Source organism: Aptenodytes forsteri, unplaced genomic scaffold (genome assembly GCF_000699145.1).
Source record: "Aptenodytes forsteri isolate BGI_AS27 unplaced genomic scaffold, ASM69914v1 Scaffold35, whole genome shotgun sequence".
Lineage (NCBI taxonomy): Eukaryota > Metazoa > Chordata > Aves > Sphenisciformes > Spheniscidae > Aptenodytes > Aptenodytes forsteri.
The window spans coordinates 1,125,311-1,150,091 of record NW_008795334.1 but is presented as its reverse complement, the minus strand read 5'-3'; the positions used below and the strand labels follow the sequence as shown (position 1 = coordinate 1,150,091).

The 24,781-nt window shown below is 36.2% G+C and overlaps 1 protein-coding gene across 1 annotated transcript in view; it reads right to left on the bottom strand.

Annotated features, from left to right (window-relative positions):
* ATP8A1 (ATPase phospholipid transporting 8A1) overlaps window positions 1-24,781 on the bottom strand; it is a 113,821-nt gene that overhangs the window by 16,821 nt on the left and 72,219 nt on the right. The window contains 6 exon segments of the mRNA XM_009280163.1: window positions 6,449-6,556; window positions 7,041-7,097; window positions 11,651-11,712; window positions 15,673-15,751; window positions 18,265-18,387; window positions 18,548-18,622. Of these exon segments, the coding sequence (XP_009278438.1) occupies window positions 6,449-6,556; window positions 7,041-7,097; window positions 11,651-11,712; window positions 15,673-15,751; window positions 18,265-18,387; window positions 18,548-18,622 (504 nt within the window).

Here is a 24,781-nt window from a genome sequence, read left to right as displayed (position 1 = left end):
GTCTAGCTGGAAGCCAGTAACTAACAGCATACCCCAGGGGCCAATACTGCGGTCCAGTCCTGTTTAACAGCTCCATCAAAGATCTGGATGATGGGGTAGAGTGTACTCTCAGGAAGTTTGCTAATGACACAAAACTGGAGAGAAGTGGCAGATGCACCAGAGGGTTGTGTTGCCATCCAGAGAGACCTCAACAGGCTGGAGAAATGGGCTGACAGGAACCTCATACAGTTGAACAAGGAGAAATGCAAAGTCCTGCACCTGGGAAACAACTACCCCATACACCAATATATGCTGGGGGCCACCCAGCTAGGAAGCAGCTTTGCAGAAAAGGAGTTGGGGGTCCTGGTGAACAACAGGTTGAACATGAGCCAGCAATGTGCCCTTCCAGCAAAGAAGGTGAATGGCATCTTTGGCTGCATTAGACAAACTATTACCAGCAGAGATCAAGGGAGGTCCCCTCTACTCAGCACTGATGAGGTCACACCTAGAGAAGTGTCCAGTTCTGGCCTTCCCAGTACAAGAGGCATGGACATACTGGAGAGAGTCCAACGAAGGGCCACGAAGATGATGAAGGGCCTGGAGCATCTCTCATATGAGAGGAAAGGCTGAGAGAGAGTTGGGACTATCTAACCTAGAGAAGAGAAGGCTAAGGGGGGATCTTATCATTGGAGATAGATTCTTGAAGGGAGGGTGTAAAGGCAATGAAGCTAGGCTGTTTCCAGTGGTGCCCTGTGACAGGACAAGAGGCAATGAGCACAAACTGAAACACAGGAGGCTCTATCTGAACATCAGGAAATACTTTTTTATTGTGGGGGTTGATTTTATTGTGAACACTTGATACAGGTTGTCCAGAGAGGTTGTGGAGTCTCCATCCCCGGCAATATTCAAAAGCCAACTGCACGTGGTCCTCGGCAACTTGCTTTAGGTGTCGGGGGGTTGGACCAGATCACCTCCAAAGGTCCATTCCAACCTCAACCATTCTATGATTGTATACTAGCCTGAATACTGGCTTTGCTCTCCATTAGACTAAAACAAATTCCCCCTTTCAGATCAGACTTTAGACAAACATCTCTCCAGAGAAGACCTGTTCATTAGAGATTGCAGTATTTGGACAGCTACATTTTTAAAAAGTTGGTGGTTTTTTTTTTTTGTGTTAAAAAAAAAAATCCGTAAGGGGATTAAAGGATGTATATCTAGTATTTTAACAAGCACAAGTCCATATAAGCAGGTTATGTGGAATAATACAGAGGGAAGCAATATTTAAGAAACTAATACTGTTAATATAGTATATTCTAATACATCTTTCCTACATAGTCCAGCTAAATCATCGAACAAGGAATATTATTGTTTTTCACAAAGATTCTGCAAACCTCAATCAAACGATCTAAAATTCTGTAAAATACATGCTTGTTCCTTAACTTCAATTTCCATCAGTAGTTTTATAGATCCCCTGGGTCAGACAGAGCAGAAACAGATGGTGCTCTGGAGAACTTTACAGTGCGTTATCTACAGTGCCACAATAAATTAAAAAGTTCTGCAGATACTGAACTTCTGCTGTTAATCTCAATGTCATACTACTTATTCCAGTAAGTGTTATAATTTTCAGCTAACTTGTTAATCAGGTAGGTGTATAAAAAAAGGCCTAACAACTCGGAGCACACAACAGTAACAAACCCAAAAGAATCAGAAGTTGTACTAGTATGAAATATACACATAAAAGAAAAGTATCAACTTTAGTTTTATCACTGTAGTAGAGAAAGAGATCCATGCAGTTGATTTACTCAGGTCTGCAATGAAAATGTTGTTCTAGTCTGTAGCGGCAGCTTTTTTGAAATTAAAGGGAGCTTGTTTCATGTAATGGGGCAAAACAGCTGTCCTGTGGTATGACCCACTTCTCCATAAGGGTGTTAAATCCAACCACAACATGCCTACAAAGAAGTTTTTTTTTTTTTCTTTCTTGTACATCTATACTTAAACGCACAATCTTTACAGGTAAAATATTAAGAAAATAATCTGTAAAGCTGGTTGTTCAGATGCTTCCACACTAGAAAGTACTGACAGACAACAAATGCACCAATAAACATTATTGCAGATAAACCTGTACCGTAATAAAGACTCTGTTGAGACTGCAAAGTTGGCATAATATCACTGAAAACTTTTGAAATGTTTTCTGTATTTCTCTCTCATATACTGTGCATCAAGTTCCCTCCAACAGAAATCATGTTTTGCTCCTACTACCAAAATTCTCCTGGTAAAGGTATTTTAACACTTTGCTCTACGCAGATAAAACTTGAATTCCTAGTATTTTAGGATCTGTGTTTAAGACTAGAAGCATATAGTCCCTAATTCTTAGAATAAACTCAAGAAGAGAAATTTTTAAATGAACGAGTCTAAAGTACAAACAAAAATAATATGAAGGTAAATAATAAATTCAGCTTAATTAATGATAAAATACATAAGTCCTGATCAGACGACTAAAAGACTCCTAACTTAAAGTTGATCTGCTACAGTACCTGAACTAGCCATGGATACTATATAATTAACTACTTAATTAAAAAAACCCCTTTTTTATCGCATATCCTTCTTCAGTTTTACAGCCTATTTTTCCATTTTCTTCTGCTTCATAAATCCTGTTGCTTCTCTCACATTTTTTGTCCGTTTTTCCTGGTTGTGTCTGCAGAAAGACAATGGTGAACTAACAGTTTTCACCTGAACATCATCAATCAGGGAAAATGAATGAAGTTTTCTTCACTAGGGACTTTTTTTTTTTTTAAACTGGAATAGAAACTGTTTTAAGGTCGACAAAATGTAACTGCTTTCTTGTTTGAATGTTGATTCTAAGGTTTTGTCATAATTTTTCTGAAGAAACATGTTTCAGCTACTATCACCCCGATGCCTGTTACCAATCTCTAACAGATATCAGCTATATAACTACCAGTTATTTGTATCAGGAGAACACTTGTGCCACGATACCTCTGCTCATGTGAGCCAGAAGCCACCTTTCAACTCTTCTGGTGCACTACCTATTTGGCAACCTAGTTACCACTATTTATAGGACTTAAGAGTACTGTAACATGGAGAGCCATCTAGTTCCCACACTGTGAGGAACAGTACTGTACAGTTGGGATGAGTTGGTCCAGTGTGGGAGTAGCAATCTTGAAAGATCAGAAAACAAAGGTCTTGATGCCAGAACTGCCTCAGCATTCTGGATCAACAGGGCATTTTGGATCAAAGGGGTCCTTGTTTGGCTTTTTTGGGAAAACTCAGAGCAAAAGAGAGAGGAAGAAAAATACACTTCATTGTAGTATTACGAACATGTCAAAGAAGGGGGGGGAGTGGCCTAGACAATGAACAAACCTGCTGGCACTCTGTCAGAAAGTCATCATTTTTCATTTCATTGTATTTTCTTTTAGAGCACAGCATTTTACAATCTTTCCTTCTGTATTACTATCATACAGCAACACATATATAAAAGCCAACTTTAATTATCTTTTCTACAATTGGAATGATACACAAAATGATGGCAACAAAATTAGTGTAAAAAGTAGGGAAAACTTGCAAAAATGTGACAACTTGCTTCTTTGTTCAGTAAGTTACTGGGTGATGCTTTGATACTAAAAGATGAACACAAACCAACAATTCTTATGATTTAACTTCGAGCTGTGAGCTTCAGTGCTCCCATATCAGAGTGTTTTTGCAGCATGAACAGACTCTTCTCTTCTATTACAAGTCTATTTTTTTCTTGAGGCGTTATCTTTTTGTGTTCTCTGTTTAAACACACTTATCAGAACCTTTCAGTAGGTTCTTTTTGGTCGAAAAGAAGCCACAAAAAAGATGTTTGAAGAAGATAGATATCATCACCTAGTTGGGACTGAATTGTTGGGTGAATATTGTGTCAAGAATACTGACTCGTAAGACTATAAACTTACTAAGGTAGAACTCTTGTTACCAGCTCTAAGGAGCTGAAAGAGAATACATTTAAACTTTGTAAGGATTATAGCTGGTAAAATCTCCTTAGAAATCTACAGTTTATTAAAAAAGAGGCATTTTTAAAGAACACATTTGGACCCCCCCCCCCCCCGAAAATCCCCTTCAGCATAATTTATCAGATCAGGCCAAGGCAAAACAGACAAAAAGCTACGGAAGTAGAGGTCAGCTTTTGACTTGTTCATTTAATTTCTGCCAAATGTACTTGGATGAAGTCTTCAAGTCTGACTCGCACATTTGAAGAAGTTAGACAAGCAGTATTTGCATAGGCAAGCAGAGATGCCCATATGGATTTGTTTCTATCACACCACAATCTTTTCCACAGTTAAATTTGTGAATCTTTTAGTTTGAATACTTATGGAAGGCCTGGACTTGCTTCAGAGAAACCCAGTGAATTCTGCCTTGCCAGAGACCACCTGGTCAGTGAGGGGGCTTCTGGGAGAGCATACAAAAATCCTGCTTCCAATCTGAGCTGCAGCATTCATTGACAGGACTTCTAACCACACAGAGTACAGCTCAAAAAGCTAGACCAGAGCTTTTAAGATAAGCTCTTATGGCCTATGAGATGTTTATTCTGATGTTACAGACTTCTAACTATATTCTTAGAAAGAAAACAAAACCAACGTCACCCAACAACACCCCCCGAAACAACCGCATGCACGTATAGACAAGTAAAGCTACTATATACACATACATGCATAAGCAAACACACTAACAAAATAAGACTATCCATTTCAAGTACAGATACGGTTTTATCACAACAAATAAATGAATTTGGGTTTGTAAGTCAGACTACTTTGGTGTCATGTTGAATTCAAACCCCAAGAGTATTTATTTTTGTTGACAGCTACGTCTCTTTATGAACAACTGTTTTTTCCAAGTTTGTGGGAATTACATTCCCTTCAAAAACATCTTTTGCTCACAATAACTTCAGAGACTGAACATGTACTAAGTAAAATATTCAGTTGTTTCAATAGTGAAGTAGCCACCTTTGTCATACCTAGTATGACACACCCTGCTGCTCCCACTGTGCTTATTACTATAAAAGCTCTTCTGTCGTAAAAGAACAATGTATAAAGTTTTTACAAAATCTCTAAAACAAATAAATTCCAAAAACATTCGATTTCCTCTATAAAATACAGTGTATACGAAGAAAAATGCTGAAGTATGATAGCTTCAATTACTTTAATTTAGAATAATGTACATAATTAATTTTGAGTAGTGGAGGCAACATGGTAATGTACAAAATCTACATATATACATGGGTAAGAGGTTATAATAGAGAGGAAAACCAGCAAGAAATTGTTTAATTTCAAATTCTTTTTTTGTCTTAGGTGTCCAAGTACTTAAGTTAATTCCTCGTGCTTTCCATTAAAGTGTAGTAGTTATACAAATGCCTATATACTACTTTTCCCATAACTGCTTATGTAGGAGGTGAGATTTGTGGGTCTGAATTGCCTCCAAGTGAGGGAGAGATATGCACCTAAGTTTCCCACATCCTGCATGAATTTTTAAATTGCTGAATTATATCACAGAGGTGGAGTTAAAAGGCACTCACTCTTTTACTGGTGTAAGGCTTGATTTAGTTGATATGCTTTGAGAACCATTAGAAGAACATCTTTCTGAAACAAGCAGGTATTCTCAGTTTCTGATTCCCACTGAGAATGAACACTGAACTTCTCAGCTTAGGAGTTACTGGCCATGCCCAGAAGCAGACATTAGTGTCTGGGAAATTAATACTAAACTGCAGATGTTTCTGGAACGGAATGGTTTTGAAAATTTGGGACTGAAGTGCCAATTAGATCAGCACAGGCAGCAATTAAGCATCTTTTATGGATTCAGTTCTATTTGCAATATTCAGAGCAGGTTTAGAGAAATGGGATAATAATTGAAAGAGAAACCAGTAATTACTGTCGAAGGTTAAAGATACAGTACAATAATGCATTCCAAGCAGCACATTAATAGAAAAGGAAATGTGTGCATGACAAGCAGCTGCTCATGCAATGTTATGGCACCTCAAATTTTTTAAGGCATTTTACAGTTTCAAATACTTAGCAAATTTGTAAAATTGAAGATGAAAAAACTGCCTTAACCAATGCACTACTTGTGCTACCTCATTATAAGAAAAAACCTTCAGCCAAATAAGCACTGTAATCCTGAGTTCTGAATTTGGTAAGACTTCTCTTTAGAAAATTAAAACTTACTAAAGAACTGCAAAGCAGCTTACCTGCCTATTCTTCCTCACTAGACCATATAATCACAGCCTGTTAGTTGATCTCTGTTTTCACAAGAGTGAAAATTAATTCTATTTTAAATAAACATGACAACCTCATTCAAGGTATAAGAGAAGCAACCCTCTTACGTACCTTTACGTAAGGATCCAATAAAGATTAGGCCTGTACTAATGACTGAAACAATATTCTTTGCACACATTCGGATATTAGTTAAAATATACTTTTACCTCTCCTGACATATCAGGTGCCATAGGAATGACTGGCCACAAAGAAGAGTAGATTCCAAAAAACACTACCCAAAGTGCTATGCTGCCCCAGATAGCTATATGGCTGAACTGTTAAAACAAACAAAAAAGAAAAACAGAACAATCACCACAGATGTATTATGACATAAAAAAAGATCTTTGCTACTTAGTACTTACAATGTGATTCTGATATACTGGATGAAATTTCTGTGCCTTATATTAAACTGCTACTTCAGTTAGCTATTTCTTAAAGCAAGATGATACTTACAGCAGCAATATTACTGCATTTTAAGCCAATTTAAGTTCAATTACAATCAGCTCAGAGTAATTTGATTTTTCTAGTTTAAGGATTACTTTGGGCCTTATCCCAACGTCCTGTTTTTCAATACTGAGCATTATTTTTTGTATGTGGATATTCTGTCTTTCCACACAGTAACCAGAGTTTAGTTTGATACTGTGGACAGGGCTGACAAACTGTAAGGGCGTAATACAAAAAATAAGAAGAAAATAATACAATTATTCATCCATCATATTTTATAGAACATTTGAGAATATAGTAAAGACATTTGCTTACCAAAGTCCAATATGAGGTCTCTAATCCAGCCTTCAAACACACAGTTAGAACCACAAACTTGAGAGAGAACGGGGCGGGGGGGAGAGAGAAGACTCTTATTTAGTATGGGAATATTACTTAACATACAGAATTGATTAGTTTCGTTGAACTTTTAGGAGAACAGAAGAAAAAGTTTAATGATTTTCATACTTCATGTTTACTTGCACAAATGAAATATCGGAAAGGATAATCAATCTATTCAATTTAAATGTGATTTCCTTAGTAATACTCAACAAAGTACTCTGCGTGTCAATGCACCTAGTTGTGCAATAGGATCCAAACTAAAGTTCGTAAAGCAGAAGGCAATAATTTCTATGGACCTGCAGAAGCTATGGAGGAGCTCTTCTGCTTTAATAGAATCTGCTCCCCCAAAAACGTAGGACTCTGAGCAGCCCCAAAGTGAAATTCTTTTAGACCACAGCTAGCTGTATTTTTCCTCTTTTTTTGTGTGTGCACTTAGATCGGAAGCTTAAGTGCCCCTTTGAAATGACCACCGTAAAATGACACTAGCAGATTTAAAGATACACCCCAGTAATGAGCTGGTAATATAACACTAAGAATTATTAGCTTCCATTAATAATCTCCACTCATTTGATTTGGAAACCTCTTCTTTTGCATTAGAAATCTTAAACATTTCCCTAGCCTCCTAGAACTCTGCAAGTCTGGCTCTTACTGCGTCGTTAGCTTCTTTATCAATGGTATTTTGGTTACACAGAAAGGTTCATGAAAAATAATAGTTCACTTCAGTAGAGATGGCAGACCCCCTAGCTATGGAGAGGATGACTACTACTTTCTACATGAAGACAGGTTTAGAAGATCTAGATGCTGGGCTGAAAACTTGTAATTGATCAAGCTTACACTAGTCTGCATTTAAAAAAAAAAAAAGGAAAAAGTTTTGTTTACTTCATTGTACTTTGTTAGTAAATGAATCACCTTCACCAAACCCTGAAAAAACAGAGAGTTAAATGTTGGCAGCCTAACACCTATGTTCTGCATACAAAATAACACGTTGAATGAATCTGTTATGTCATTTTCATTCTTCCCTCTCATCTTTACTCTTTTCTTATCTTTACCCTTTTTATGGAGCAGTCTCTGAAAACATCATGTTATTGTCCTGTAGGACATACTCCATTTTAGTTTAGAGATGAGCAGTAGTAGAAAGTTTATAATCCCACAGCAAGGGCTACTTGATTCAGGAAAGTTGTTTGTCTCCTTCCTTTGAAATTCAACACAAAGAAGTTGTCTGTTTAGCAAAGAAATAGTTATTACATTTTGTAACTCACATGTGACTATGTATCACTAGTTTTGCTTTACGGGCAACCGGAAGAACATGAGGCTGAAAAACTGAGTCACAAAGACCAAACTCCAACTTAACAGCTATAGTTTAAACTCTAGTTTGTTGGCCGTGTTGGCAGCAATGATGTGAGTTTGTGGTTGAACTTCAAGGAGCCTCAGAAACTCAGAAAAAATGTACTTCAAACAGAAGCTGAAGATAACTGGTTAAATATATTTGACAAGTCTTTCACTATGTCTGGTGCACAGAAGGATACAAATCCTGCCAGAAAGCTTTCACCCTAGCTATAAGTTTATGCTTTTAATACTGGAATCTCCCATTTCAACTACTGTTGCATTATAAAGGACAAAAAAAATCACAGCACTACAATTCCATTATCTAAAACATGTGTGAAATCTAATTAGAAGAAAATTAAGGACCATGATGAGCATTATAATTCACTTAGTCTATCCAGTTCTGGTGCTATATTTGGATGAGTGAAAAAAATGGATGGCAAAAAAAAATACTCATCTGGTACACTTGCTTGCTACTTTTGAGTCAGTCATAAGAAAAGAAAACATCCTTCTTTAGAATCAGATCAAGAATTCTCATTGCATAGACAAAAAGTAGACACAAAACAAACACTGCAGGTCTCTATAAAGGGAGACATAGACTATGTGAATGTATACCCTCCTTGCATCTTAACTGATTCCCCTAACAAAGTTACCAACTACACACAGTGGCTTACTGAAGAATTTGGGTTTTATTGCTCCCTCCTCCCCTTGATCCAAACTAACAACAGCTTACTGAATCCTACCCAGGAAACAAGAAATCAAACTGGTATTCTGTATAAAGCACTGAACTTTTTTAAAAAGACCTCTCAAGAATGGTCGTACAAATATTTTCATGGCACTCTACTCCTATTTGAAATTTATGTTTGAAGAAATAATTCCAGGACATGATATTAATCAGTGCGCATTCCTGACTTTCTTTGTGGATCTAAAGAAACTGTATTATAATTTCTGAATCCCTTTACTACTGACTTTTGCGCAAGTGATGAATGTACACTTCCTAAAAACAGATTAAAAGCAGTAGGAAGAATGAGAAGTACCTTAGCCTCATGATTTTGGTATTTCAAGACAATGACTAGCAACTGTCAGTGCACATCACTTCACATGCACAGAATTTTTTTTTAAAATTAAAAAAAAAACCCCCCCCCCCCCCAATTTTGAAAGTCTCTCAAATCTTCATGTGTGCTCCAGAATTATAATTTCTGAATCCCTTTACTACTGACTTTTGCGCAAGTGATGAATGTACACTTCCTAAAAACAGATTAAAAGCAGTAGGAAGAATGAGAAGTACCTTAGCCTCATGATTTTGGTATTTCAAGACAATGACTAGCAACTGTCAGTGCACATCACTTCACATGCACAAAATTTTTTTTTAAAATTAAAAAAAAAACCCCCCCCCCCCCCAATTTTGAAAGTCTCTCAAATCTTCATGTGTGCTCCAGATCTCCTTGAATTCTTGTGCAAGAGCAGGAATACATCAATTGCAACCCCCATCCCTCCCCAGATTTTCAATCTGAAGTGAAGGAAAGTGGAGAATCTGGAAAACAAATGAAAAAGCAGGTTGTCTGGACTTACAATGGTGAAATAATGTTTTCTTGGGAAATTCTTGGCCATTCTGCAGGTTAGTAGCAAGCAATTAGCCTCTTAAGATGGTGGAGTTTCAGCTCTCCTACTTGAAAACCAGTTGTAGAAGGTGACAGAACAATTGCACTGTGACCTCTGTTTTATCATTTATGGATACAGCTTGACAAAGAGTAATGAGTAGCTCCAGGTTACTATATTGAAAGTATCAGAAATTAACTAATTTCTGAAGGTGGTGGAAAATGTTGCTGCAAATCTAAAAATGCAGGCTTTGATGTTTGTGAGTCAGCTGATGTCACAGATGATACTCAGATTTCTGCAGTACCGTAAGTTACTGTAAGTACTGTAAGATACAGAAGTACTGTAGACCCATCCATCTCTAATGGAGATCAGTTCATCATATGATAGATTGCATGATCATATGTGACTACTGCTGACAAAACATGCTGTGCTTGGCTTTTGGAACACAGAAACAGAAGCGTAGAGCAAATACATTTTTAAGAGAATGTGTGAACAAACAATTTTTCCATGTGCCTGAAAGAACCAGTTTAAAGTCCATGTACGGACTGGCAGAAGAAACATTTTATTTTAACTTTCCAGTAGGAAATACACCAAATGGACTGTGGTTACTCGGCCCTTTGTGCTCTTTAACCTTTCTGGTTAGCTGACCAGAAAACACTATTCAAAATGTTCTCTCATACATAGGAGATGTTGACAGTAGCTACATTCTCAAAGGACTACAATGTATTCTAGAATACTTTGCTTTTATTTCAGTTATGTTTCCCTATTCCCTAAAGAAATCGATTTTGATGTGAATTTGTATTTGTATTACAGCCCCCTTATCTTGATGGAAGAATTTATTTCTTTTTTGTATCTGCCACCAACAGGAAGTTGAAAAATTAATTAAACTCTTAATGTTGAAGAACAGAGGAGAGTTAACACAAGTCTAATTTTGCTTCTAAGAGAGATCTTGGAAAACCCTCATCTGTTGGGTAACTGATACCCAGCAAGTGAAAAACAGGTATTTAGCTTCATTAATTTATTCTAGGAGATAAAAGATTAAAAGAAAAAACCCAGTAATGACTAATATCTACAAGAGTAACAAAAGATTACTGTTAGGTGTGGGTCAGGTGTAATTCTGCCAGTTTGGTTGTCCCCAAAGAGGCATCCCACAAATCTTGGTTCCGTGTGGCTCTATCCCTCTTTCAAAGCTCCATGATAAAAAAAGAGAGGGAGAACAGATTTGTTATCTTCACAGGTCCATGAACCAGTTCCATATCCAATAACCTGGGATTTCTCCAATGCAGAAACTTACCTTAAATTAAGGTAATTTAAGGCATGCTAATTAGGGAATTACAATTCCCATTATTTAAAAAATGGACAGTTTCCAGTAAAGGACAGATGTATCTTCTGCACCTTTATTAAACTGCTTTGTTTCAAAAACTGGAATTAGAAAGCAAAATACACTTCAAAGCTTCTCAGAGTCATTCAAGTGCCATTTCTTATTCTTAAGGCACAACAATGAATAAAGTATTCTATGTAGAGAATTATAAATAATAATAAACCCACAACTCTTTAAGAGTTAAAGATAGAGCCAATATAGATAGTCAGCTGATAGAGCACCAGATAGCTGTAGGAATACTTACAGTGTATACAGTGTTCCCCAGGAGCAGGTAATCTGAAGTTTTACCATTGCCAAATACAGTACCTGGAGAAAGAAACAGTGATAAAAATAAAAGCACTTAAAAACATTTAAATATCCACAATAGCACTATATATATATATATATATATATATATAAAATCTTATTTTTGGTACAAAAGAGATTGTAGCACTTCCTACAGGGTACTAACAGCAGATTTCACCTTAAACTGTATTGAACAGTAGAGATTATTACTTTTATAATTTTCGGTCCTTTAAAACTTGAAGTGACTTCAGGAATTACCTAGAAACAGGAGCTTTTTGTAACATCATATACCAATATCAGTAATATTGTATTCAGTAATAATTCAGTTACAGTGACTTTTAAGATCAGAGATACAGTATCTTACCTTCAGAAAAATAGGAAATATAATAGCTATAGTGTACACTGATTGTAACATATAAGTAAACAGAAAGCTTAGAGAGTCAGATTTTCACTGATTCTGGATATTTTTGGTATAGAAACTTATCTTTGCTCTTATCTGTATTTCTGAGATTCAGTTTAAGTAAAAATATAAAATACTGTCAATTTTAATTCTTGAGATGCTTGTTATTCATAACATTTTCAAAATTTACCCAACTCAAATCTGTGGATCCATTTTGCACATATGGATACACACACACAGCATTTATGCAAAAAGTCAGTGCCCTAAAGAGTTGCATTTGCATAAAAATCACATTTAATGTGGTTCTTAAGTTCAGAATTCTGAAGCAGTGCATTTATGCTTATTTAACAGAACTTATTGTATGACTATTGCTAGAGCATGGGCTTTTCTGATCCCAGTTCTGTGAAAGTTCTTGGCAGACATGGGACAACACACAACTGATCTATGTAGAGGGAATTCCTCGTTCTCAGTTAGAAGTATTGAGCTTGCTAAATTTTTACGTATTCAGTTTAGAAATGCTTTTAGCACTCAAGATTGTTCCTATACTGCAACTAAACCAGAACACTTACTTTGCTATAGAGATTCTAATCACTGGGATATTGCCATCATATAAAGAGATCTCAAAATACTGTGGACACAGTAAGGAAGGATAAAAGTAGAAGACAAAAAAAAGAAAAATAAAACCTACTAATGCTGAGAGAGCATAAGGAATGATGTTTTTAAAAAGCTATGTTTGGAGAAAGAGAAGAATAAAGGTGTTTGGGGTTTTTTTTTGGGGGTGGGGATGGGTTTAAAACTCCTCTGATTGGGCTGGCCAGAGGAGGGTGACAAGCTGCTAAAAATGGTCTGTAGTTGAAAACACTTATTTTTCCACTATCCTCAGCTAGCATACGGTATATTAAATGCTGCTAATTAAGTATGTTTGTGTTGAGTGTTTCTCCAGCCTTCGTATCACCTTTACACACGCTTGAAGTGAAATTCATTTTAGTTGTGGATGAAGAGTGCTCTGTTCTAAAAGCTTTTCAGGACCTGTGAGGCCAGTTTATCACAGAAAAAAAAGTTCTATTTATTGATATTCTGGAACAGACAGCAGGTGAAAGTTCACACAAAAAATAGAATAAAAATGCTTGCAAATAGTCCTCCTTAACCTAGCCCTCTCCCAGTCCAAGATAAGGAGCTCACAATGGCTGCCTCCTTAGCTCTAGTGATACTGGTTGCATTCGTGCAATTTCCCTGATTTAACTTTCTCCCTGGACAGACTAGCACACCACAAAGGACTACAAGAGCTCTGGAAGCCCAAAAACAAAGCTGAGACCATGGCTCATTTTAAAGGTTGTAAAAAAGAGGGAGCAGTTGGTGGATTTACTTGTACATATAAGTTTGGCTTCTGCCATTTACTGTTACGTTGACAAAGTTGCATCAGAAGAAGCTTCTGTGAAGATTTATGTCCTTGTCACTTTTCATAGCCACGTGACAGTAGATGGAGTGCAAGGACTCTAGTTTTGTGTACTGTACAATGGTTAGGTCCCATGGAGCAAATTCTGACAAACAATTCTTACAAATCCATACCTATTCTCTACCGCATATTTCTTGGTAGACTCTACTACAACACATGCTGTTTGAAATTTTCCACTTACAGACAAGAAAGAGGTGGACAAGTAAGACTAAGAGTAAACAGGAGAAAATGCTCAAAGAAAAGGCTAGACTGTGAGCTCTGATAGATTTTAATGATCTTCAAGATTTGATTTTCAATGTTCTAATAAATACCTGCTCAAACATGCACTCCGCTGCTTTGCAATATATACCTAGCAGTAAAGAGCATAATGAGAATAGAACAGAAGAATAGGCAGGCAGCTAAGTCTGTTCTCATCAGCCAGAGTGCTGGGACTCGGCAGTCTTACGCACTATGCTGAGCTATGCCCCATTCTTCCCATTCCTTCTTTCACGTCTCAGGATCCTCCTGTGCTGCTTCTTTGCTAAGAGAAGGTGGAGGCCGAGACCTGTTCTCAAAAGTTCCTCTCTCTGGTGGATCTCTCTGGCACTCATCAGCTCCTCCCTAAGAAACTAATAGCATTATTTCCCTCTCCTCTTTACACAGACAGCCATCAGAGATGTAATTAACAGCAGCTCCCATCCTGCGCTCATTTTCCCTTCATGCAGAACTCTCTGCACCAGCTGGACCCATGGCAGGTACTGGTTATACCACCCACCACGTACACAATCCCCAGGTCCCAATTCTTCTCCCCTTACTCACCTGGCCTTTCTCTCAGAATGAAAGAGGAAGACAGAAGGCAATTCATTCAGACTTGTAGAGGCCACTTGCCAGCAGGTCAGTTCTAGCCCAGGGGCTGTAAGCCAGAGGCCTGCACTACAGTGCTCTCACAAGTGCTTGTGCAAGTATCTCAGCTTTGCCATTCACACATGAACTCTATTCTGCTTCACCACATATACTCATTAAACATTTCTCCACCATGTAACGCATAAGTCTCTCACACAGACTGGCTACAACTTTGAACGGGGATTTTGGTTTGGATTTGAGGTTGTGGTTGTGGTTTTAGAGTATGCATTGACATTTGGGACTTCTTTCCTCCTGTCTAAACCTCTCCAATGCAAACCGCTGCCACTGAACTCACATCCAGTGCCCTTTCAGAGAAAACAGGCTGCTACCTACTTCCCTTTACCCATCAGAAGTCACTGAGTATAAAATACTCTGCAAGAAATTTTCCCCTTAACCTTTTTGGGCACAAGCAGCTGTGACCGTCTCACTATCTAGTCTCAGCAGTTCCAAAGTGTCCATGAGATTATTTCTGTCCCCTATGTCAGGGCAGACTGCTTGGCTACATCAGGGAAACTGAGAAGACTACTAATTTTACAGAAAAGCTGCAGGGTGTACACTTTTTTTTTCTTCCCACAAAGTGGAAGCAAAACAAAATCCCACCCCTACGAGAGCTCCCATACACACAAACATTCCCACAAACTGGAAGCAACGCTTTCAAGTTTCCTCTAATTAATGCAGCTTTCCTCCCAACTGTCCCGTTTCCTTCTGCAATTCCGGTGCATATACAACAGTTGAACTAGAAGAATGACAGGACTGAGCTGTCCAAGATGTCCCAGTTCCCTCTGTCACAAGCCTACTCATATAGATGTAAACTAATGGGTTAGTATGCCCCTGAAGTAACAGGAGAGAAGGTATACACATCAGCCATAAAAGCTTACAAAACGTAAGAGACAATGCAAGGGACAGTAATGATTTAGGATCTTGCAGGAATTTACCATGGTAGCGTATTATATAAAAAAATAGCATAATTAAATAGCAATCTCTTTTTCTCCATCTTGTTTCAGTTTACTTAAAACCTATTTATATAGTTTTATGCATACATACATAATATTACTCCTACTTTTAAACAGATCTTAAATAAAACATTTTAAATATACTGCATCTGCTGTAGTTCTAGAAATGGTATCTTGAATTTAATCACACAAAACTGTTAGTATTTATAAAGCTTTCCTAAGAAAAAAAGAAGGTATTTAGATATTTCATACCTTTCAACATTTATATTTTTATTTTTCGTAATACTTACCATGCTGGAGGGCTTTTAGTGGAAACCAAAACAGAATGAATGAGTGGAAGAGGCCATTTAAACAATGAACCCAGAAAACCTAAGGGAAAACAGAAAATCCATGAGAACCATTTGCAATAAACTAGCTCTGTGAACCCTGACCTTTCTTTCTATTCGTGTGTTAGATTCACAAAATGTGTTTCTTTGAGGCCACCACTGTGAAGTAATACAACTGACAGGCACTTTCTGCCTCTTACCTCTTCATGGGTCATTTGTTTATTTTTATGTTTTGAAAAAAAGTGTGTATTATCTCCTCCTTTTAATTTCAAATCAGAAGGGAAATTAAAATGTATACATATGGGAGTATCATCAGAAAAATTAAACTAAACTGGACAACTGGAACAATTGCTACATTCTAAGTAGGGAACTAAAAAGGACTCTAGCTTTTATAATTCACATTTTGTGCAATAAGAAATTTGGATGGTAGAACAATCAAAACCTGAGTTTTACATACACCTACCTACATATTTCCACATACAAAGGAATTAAAGGACAAATAAAATATCTTCCTTAGATTTCTCCTTACATGCTCCATTCTTGAAGTGCACAGCTTCATCATATTAAACTTCCTTTAACGTATTTGCTAAATAATGCAAATTTTACTTTCAAACTTATTTCCATTTGTAAAGTACGCCTTCTGAAAAGAACTGTATTAAGTTGAAGGATAAACAACCTATTGATGCTGTCCATAATATGTTGTAAAAAGACTTAATCAAAAATATGTAACCCATTTCCTTCAGGATAGCAATCATGTTTTTTCATTAACAACACTTTTGAAAATCATAGCCTTTATTGTAACTAACTGATGTGTATTATGAGTGTTAAGGTGTTCAAACAATTGAAATTAAGTTGCCTGCCTCACAACATTTTCCACAATGTCTAAGTCTTTTGTTAGATTATACAACTGCACCAGGTTGTATGATCCAGTTTACACTCCAATACTTTGCACATTTGAACTTGTGCTACTCATTAACCTTTGTCTCTCCTTCTTGCTATGTCATTACCAGAAGTTTTTATTTGACAGAAAGCACAGGTGGATGCAAGAAAAATTAGTTCTACTTTTCCATTTTCCTGACCAATTCTTATTGTCACATGCTAATCCTCTGACCTCTGTCATGACCTCATAACCTTTGATCCCTTTTACCATAACAAACATCTGCATTAACATTCAAGGCAGTAATGTTTCCAAATCCTTAAACACCAACTATTCAACTTATGTAGGTGGGAATTTTGTAGTTGGGAAGTTTGTAGATGTTTACTTGTAGCAAGTGTTGTATGGGAATAGCCCAGAATTTCCGTAGATGTTTACTTGTAGCAAGTGTTGTATGGGAATAGCCACAGAATTTCCAGTGAAGTCAACAATACATCTGTGCAATAATGAAAATATTATAGACTTATTTAAAATAACAGAAAAATCCAACAACTGTAACCCATGACTTACATTATTTATTAAAACTATCACAACACAAGAATGTCTGTATTAATGGACTATGAAAAGTCTGATATTTGTAAAGCATTCACAGTGACACAAGAAACTATTTTCCCTAGTTTCCTTACAACTTTCAGGTTTGTTTTTGTGGGCGAAGGGATGAATTGAGGAAGAAGAAGAAAAGTCTCATATGCTTCAGTGAACAAAGATAGTTTAGACAAATAGGGGTACTCCAGTTTTACAGCACAAGTGGCACAGATATGAGAGCTAAGTATGCTGTATCAGCTCCGCACATCTACTACAGACCAGCACATGGGGGCATTGTTAATTCAATGACAGATTGAAAATGTCCCCAAATTCAACATACAATGACATTACTTGAAATTCTCAATTATATTTAGAAAAATCAAATAAAATCAGAAGGAACTCTTACAAACATCATGCATTCACTAAATTGCGGATTCAGGAAAAAGTTTCATTTAGGTTTAAGAGATTATTTATGGACAAATCTATAGAAATTGTGTATATTTTATATATTAAAGAGTCCTACATTCTTTTACTACTTCTTGTGCTAGTCTCTCCAAGATGAATGTCACCCATTTCCCACCAAAAGTAGCCTCAGATTCCTTTTGATCCATCCTGACACATTCTTAGCTGTCTCCAAATATTTTTTCCCAATACTCAAAATTAAACCATAAAATCACAACTCCAAATTGACAAAGAATAGTACCAAGTCCCTCCCCCTACAAATCCAATGACAGTTCTTATTGTCCTCCGCAACACTTCTCCACAGGCTTCAGTAATCCATTTCCATATAACAGTACAAATACATACAGCCTAGCGACAGAGAGGTCTAATCACTTCTGCCTATAGAAGACAGCTTTATTACCAGCAGAGAAAAGAAAAATCAGAGCTGAAAAAAATAAAATGCTTGCTGTCCATTTCCATACTTGCTAAGAATGGATAAATATGATTTGCACCATTCACAGACAAGTGGACAACTGGAAATAGTAGTTATAAAAATCCCTTCCATTTTTAATTATGAGCAGCACAGAACAAAAAGGATAACCATACTGAATTCCTCTTAATTTCTGCTTTAATTATATTTAATTTTTTTTATCTACCTTAGTATTAAAGTCCAGTGCATTTTGGGAAGTCTTGTATAACTCTGGATATTTCAGCATGTTTTCTTTTCGACAGGATTTCTCAAATATTCCAAGAGTTAGTGGAGGCATTGCTGTAAACATCTAGTAGATAGATTAAAGAAACCACAAAACCAAACAAAAAAAACAAACCAGAAAAACATATTGCACAACTTTAGAGGTGAGGACTTGCTTAAAGATAGCTTACTCAAGAAACTTTCATGATTATGATTGAAAATAACTGAAAACACACAAATCATCTTACCACATTGTAGAGACCTATACACCATCTTTCAAAAAGAATTTGTCCAGAAAAGCCGTTGACAAAAGCAAACCAGATCTGAAACAGAGGAGAACCGTGTATTACTCAAATGTCCTGTGAGGTGTGATTAATAGATCCCCCCCCTCCCCCCCAGCTTCACAAAAAGGGGTATCCCTAGAACACATTTGCAACACAGCTGAGGATGTTATGGCTTAAGTTGTTTTTATTTTTTTTTTTTATATATGTTTGTGTTCAGAACAGATAATGGGCAATCTAGTCAAATATGTGAACAATTCCATCTAAATATGAAAACATTTCAAGGAGGTAGCTATTTTCAGAGGGAATTTCATGTTTGTTAAGTATTTAAGAGTGATTTAGCTCACTGCATTTGTATTGTACTTAATTCTTAATGAAATAAAAATCCTAAGAAATAACAGTGGAAAAAAAAATCACAGGAAACACCTACAGATTAGAAGCAGTCATCTTCTAATCCTTAGCAAACCTCCTAATAGAATTCATACAGTAAGCTGTAGTTTAGAACTGAAAATTGTACCAATATTCCTTCCTCATACATGAAACTCATGAGAGGACGAGGCTTTACCAGAGCACTAAATCAACTACAATTGCTTAGTTAACAAGCACTAACTCAACTACAGAGTACTTCAGAGGCGCAGCTGGAGATCTCTTTCATTGCATAAGTTTTATCACTTTTTGCTAAAAGGTTAAAAAAAAAATCAAACAATTTGAAAGGCATGATGACACATTTTCTTATGTTTTTCAGTATAGCATGTAGCATGACTGCTTTCTTCTATTTCTTACTTCATGCTTATATTAGTTCAATGACAGAGTGGAGAAGAAGCATGTCTGATGAATCTTTATTAACAAGCTGCACTGAAACTATATTGTCTGTGACAAACATAAGCTGTAAGGTGACAGAAGCTAGGATCATCTAAACAACATTCTACTCAATTTAAGACTCATGTTTTTCAAGTGAATGTTTAGATACTGCTTTGCAGAGACTTTGCTACAGTTCACGTTTCATTTGACTTTATTATGGAAGCATGAATTGCTACAATCAATACGTATGTTTATCGATATGTACCCAGGCTGACCTCCAGGTGACCAGATTCTACGAACAAGCTCACAGTCTTTCATCATGTTGTGGAATGTTTCAACACGTTTGTGAATACTTTGAGATGGAAAACCCCCTGAAGTTGGCAACTATTAACACTAAAAAGGGGAGTTAAAATCCAGCTAAAATTGCTATTTCTTCAACCAATAAATGAAAAGTAAATAATTTTTTTTGGTGGCCAATTATTGGAACAAGATTGCATAAAAAATCATGAATGTTAGAGGCTGCAATATAGACATATAAAATACACTGAATTTTTTTAAGTCTTATAATGCTATATGTATTGTTATAAACACTTGTGTATTTTGATTTTTGACTTTTAAAATAGGAATTATGATTTAACTGTGATGAATTTAGAAGACATTTATTAGCAGCAGTTTCTCAGTAGTTGAGTATGAGGGAGCGAGGTGAGTGCATCATCGGTTGTTCATTACCGAACAATTAATTATGCACTCAACAACAGCACAATTTTTGGATGTTTTACAACTAAGCTGAAAGTGTGAACCTAATCCAGACCAGAACCTCATCACCACTGTTGGATACAAGTTGTGCTCCGCAACTGCCTTCTCTCTTTTCAACTTTCTCATTATACATGGTTCTTACATTCTTTTACTCCCAACCTAGGAAGACGGCTAGGAAGACAGCTCTTGAGAGAGGAGTGAAGGACAGATATTATTATGTGATTGACCCCGTAATTTTTTTTCTTGTTTGTATCAAATACTGGAGTAGATTTTGGAATTCTTAATTTGAAAGGTTTTAGGGTGGTGGAAAAGGACAGTTTTACTAGAAAATATGTGACTCGATAGTTGGACACACGTACATTTACATGTACACATATGTATACATATAAGTATGTACACATATTTATGTATGTGTACATCTCATTGCTGGTAATTTCAGACAGAGTTTAACAAAAGTATGACTCTCTAGGAAGAAAATAGAACAGACTGCAAGAAGACATATACTTGACCCTTCATAACCAAGGAGTATATGCAAAGAACATTAACTTTCTGTTGTGATCTATCTAACAGTCAAAATGTTATAAAACTTTAAATTAAAAAGAAAGGCCTAAATACATGTACTGAATCTATTCCACATATTCACTTCTATTAAAGGCAAGTGATGCCAAGCAACACTTGAAAATGTTTTGGAATGACTGTTTTAAAGAAATGCAAAAATTTATGATAAAATTTCAGTTTACAAATGAATGTCATCTATGACGTCACTACCAAGCCCCTCAGAAATGCTATGCATCATTTTATTCCTTAAAAACCCTGATGCTTTCAGGGTTTTTTTTTACAGAATTTAAGTTAAAATTTTCAAGCTATTTAAACTCTGAAAGCTACAGTTTACTGTAGAATTGTAAAGAAATCCTTTAACTTAAAATAGTAACTTCCTGAAACCTTAGCATTTACTATCTTCCAAAGAAAGCATGCAAGTTACAGGCATTTCAGTTAAGTTTTAGTGCAATAAGGAACTGGAACAAATCTTGGTCAGAACTCTAGATGCAAGCCAAGAAGAAATGAAATTTAGTAGCACCCCTGGGTTCTAAAGTTCTTGTTGAATCTATCAAAAAAAATGGCTGGGAAAAGAAACCTTTTAATGTGGCTAAAAACAATGCCCTCTGTAGCAGAAACTATGATTTAGTGGAATACCAGATATACTACTTTAAGAGACAGAGCCATCTTTAATATCTAAGCAGAAACATGGATTTTCTATTGTTTACAAGATAGTATTTGAATGTTCACATTAAGAACACCTATGGCTCAAAAATAATTAGCAGATCTGGGGGCGGGGAGACGATGGTGTGGGGGAAGCAGCAAGGATAAATACAGCCCTCAGGTCAAACTCTAAGAGGGGAAGAAAGTAAGTCTCACACTTACCCTAACTTCTGAACCTTGGACCCTAGAAAATTACACTCGTAACCATACATGAAAAAAACACTATGGAGCTCACTACAGTATTAATAGTGACAGTGACAAGAAACACACAGTTTCTTGCTTCACAGTGGGAAATTTATTCATGGACAAGTGTGTTTCATTTTGATTATGATGGACAATGAAGGCAGCTGTACCTGCAAAACAAGTTTTTAGGACATGTTGTACATGATTCTAATTTAGGAGCAGATTCAGCCACTTCTCTTCAAGGGGGTAGGTCCTACTCTAACAACTCAAATTACTAATCCAGCACCCCTATACAGAAGGACAGGAGATAGGTGTCCTTGAGAAGTAATTTAGACTATCTAAGTGAGGGAGAAGTGAAAATTCAGACCATTTTATAGTTCAATTGCTACAAAATTTCCATTGAAAATGAAAGATTTACATTCATAGCCCATCTAAAATGAGATGTGCCTCAATGCAGATCCCTGTATTTCTAAGTTTTCAAACCATATAATGCAAAAAAGTGGGCATGAGCACAATCACCTTCTGCTGTCCGTGTTTTAAACTGAACTCGGTACAGTTTGCATACGTTAAGTATGCCATAGCATACTGAACAAGAGCACCTAAACTCTACAGCTCAGAAGCAGTGTGAATATACACAGAAGGCCTGCTCATGCAGTTATGCATGGGGTTATGCATGATGCGGGTCTCAGTATGACCACAGGCATTTCATCTGATGTGTCAGGCAAAGGAAATCGGGAACAAAATGGTAAATGTCAGTTATAGACATGAGCAGCAGGAAGTGTGTAACTCAGCAGTGCGATGAAAAGGGCTTGGGGGGAAAAAGAAGTAATTAAAAAAAAAAGATAACTATCATCCAAAGTTTACAGAATGAAAAAGAGGCTGTAACATCTCTAATTACTTGGTATAATTGAATTGTTTACATAGTATCACTTAAATTGTTACAAATGGCCACATTTAAGGATCTGTGACTGAACTTTAAATGTGAACTCCATGCATCTGTTTCTTCTGTGTCCTGGTCTTTTACTCTTTTGTTTGAATTTTCCCCTACATGAAACATGAATGACCTATGCAGATCTTCAAAAATTATTATTTTTTTTTAAATTGCAAACCTTTTTTATTTAACATAAAACAGTTATTTTATGCTATTACTAGTTATTACTAGCTAGCAGAACAAAAAGTAAGAATAGGAAAATTTTGTCCCTCCAATGTTGAAGGGAGATTTGCAGAAGTTCACAAAATGAGTAGTTTAACAAAAGAGTATATGCAGTAATGGTAATTATAAAACCAAAACCAATCCACAAAGGAGTTCTCAATCCCTAGATCAATCTCAATCCCAACCATCATTATAAGGTAATGACAGTCCCCTCAAAATAAGTATGAGACTCTGCACAGGCTTATCCTATGTGAGTGTGAGGCTCGGTACAAGCTTAATAATGCACATTAGCAGTCTATTAGAAATTCAAAGTTTTCACTTGCAATTTAGAATGATACTTCAGAATATAACCTCTAAAGTTACTGGGACTAGTCCCATACAAAAGATGAGACCCATGTTTAAATATCTATTGCGTCAAGACACAGAGTAGAAAAAGTTATTACAGACCACTTCTAGTTTCTTATCAATAGTTTAAATGTCGATAAACACTAATCACTGTGCAGGAGTATTACTGTAGACCTTCACCATTTTCTGAACCAAGAAACCAATGGCACTTATTTCGTATCGCCCCAAGAACGCCTAGCAAAAGGCTGTGTTTTAGATTAAATGGAATTTATTACATTACTTGTTTGATTAGTACTGAGCAGACATTTAAAAATATAATATGCATCTATTAAGTAAAGGTAGTTATTTTGAGTTATTGTCAGCTAATAAAAGGAAACTTGTTTAAAGCAACTTCCAGACGTGCCTTTCATAGTATTATTTTCTAAACTCCAAGACAGAGGAGGCGTGGCCACAAAAGCTTCACAGACGTTTTCCTGATGTAGCATTTCTGCATATTAAGCAGCAGCTTACAAATACTCATTGAGCTCTCTGCTCCCACGCCTGATCCGTACAAAAAACTGAAAAGAGAGATTCAAGACTGGCAGTTGTCCTTTCTAGAGACATTCAATGATGAATTTCTGCCCATTCACTCACAGTATTGACACGAGCTATTAACATCTGTGAAAGTTTTCTGAGCTGACAAACGTTGGGTATACAGCAATTCAAGTAGAAGTCATCTTGTCTTCCAGAGGAGGTGTACATGGTAAAATGCTGGTATGCATTATATATAAAGGGTCATAACCCATATAAAAATGATCTCTTTGCCCTTCCATCTGCTCAGGAGGCAGGACGACCCCTTCTAGTCTTTTTTATTTTTAGACTATGGTCTCTGTACCTTGCATTTAACTTTCTTTCACAAAGAATACAAACGGTGGGATATTTATATCTGATTTAAGTTATAAATTTACAATGTGTTTGCAGGTGACAATGACAGAAAATTAAGAAAAATAAGATAGTATGTTCTAAAGCCCAACTTTGTATGTTTTCTGTAAACACAAAGTATACATTAATACTGTTTTTCCAAATACTGCAAGAGCTACTGCTAATCAGTACTTCTGGAAGTCTGATCATTTAATCAGATATTCAGCTTTTGAAATGCAGGATCCAAAGCCTGCCATCACTTCTAAAGCAAAAAAGGATCTTTAGTGGATTTGCTTTTTCTACGGCTTCCTACTTTATGTTTTTCTAAACAGGCTACAAACTTGCTACTACTTAAGAGAAAATGTAGAAAATGTAAAAAATATGCCAAGAAAAACACACACTTTTTGGCTACACTTGTACATAAGAAGATGCTTACAGTATTTTTAAATATTGCAACAGTGTAAGATCGCATACATAAATATCAAAATCGGAAATATAAACCTAATGTTTACATCAGGTCTAACAGAAATAAGGCATTTTCTTTCAGTAAAAAACGGATACATACTGCGTAAGTTTAAGATATTAATTTGAAAATATATTAGAAAAACCTAAGAAAGTGTTAACCCCATTAACATAAAAATACAGAAGACTGACCTATAAAACTTATTTTGTGATAGAGCTTTGCAACAAGTTAATTTTTTTCCCACATTTTTAACCCAAAGTATCATTGTGAATGTAAAGTTTGAATCAATTATAAACATAATTACTAGATACCTATTTGGTTATAAGAAAGCAAGTGGCTG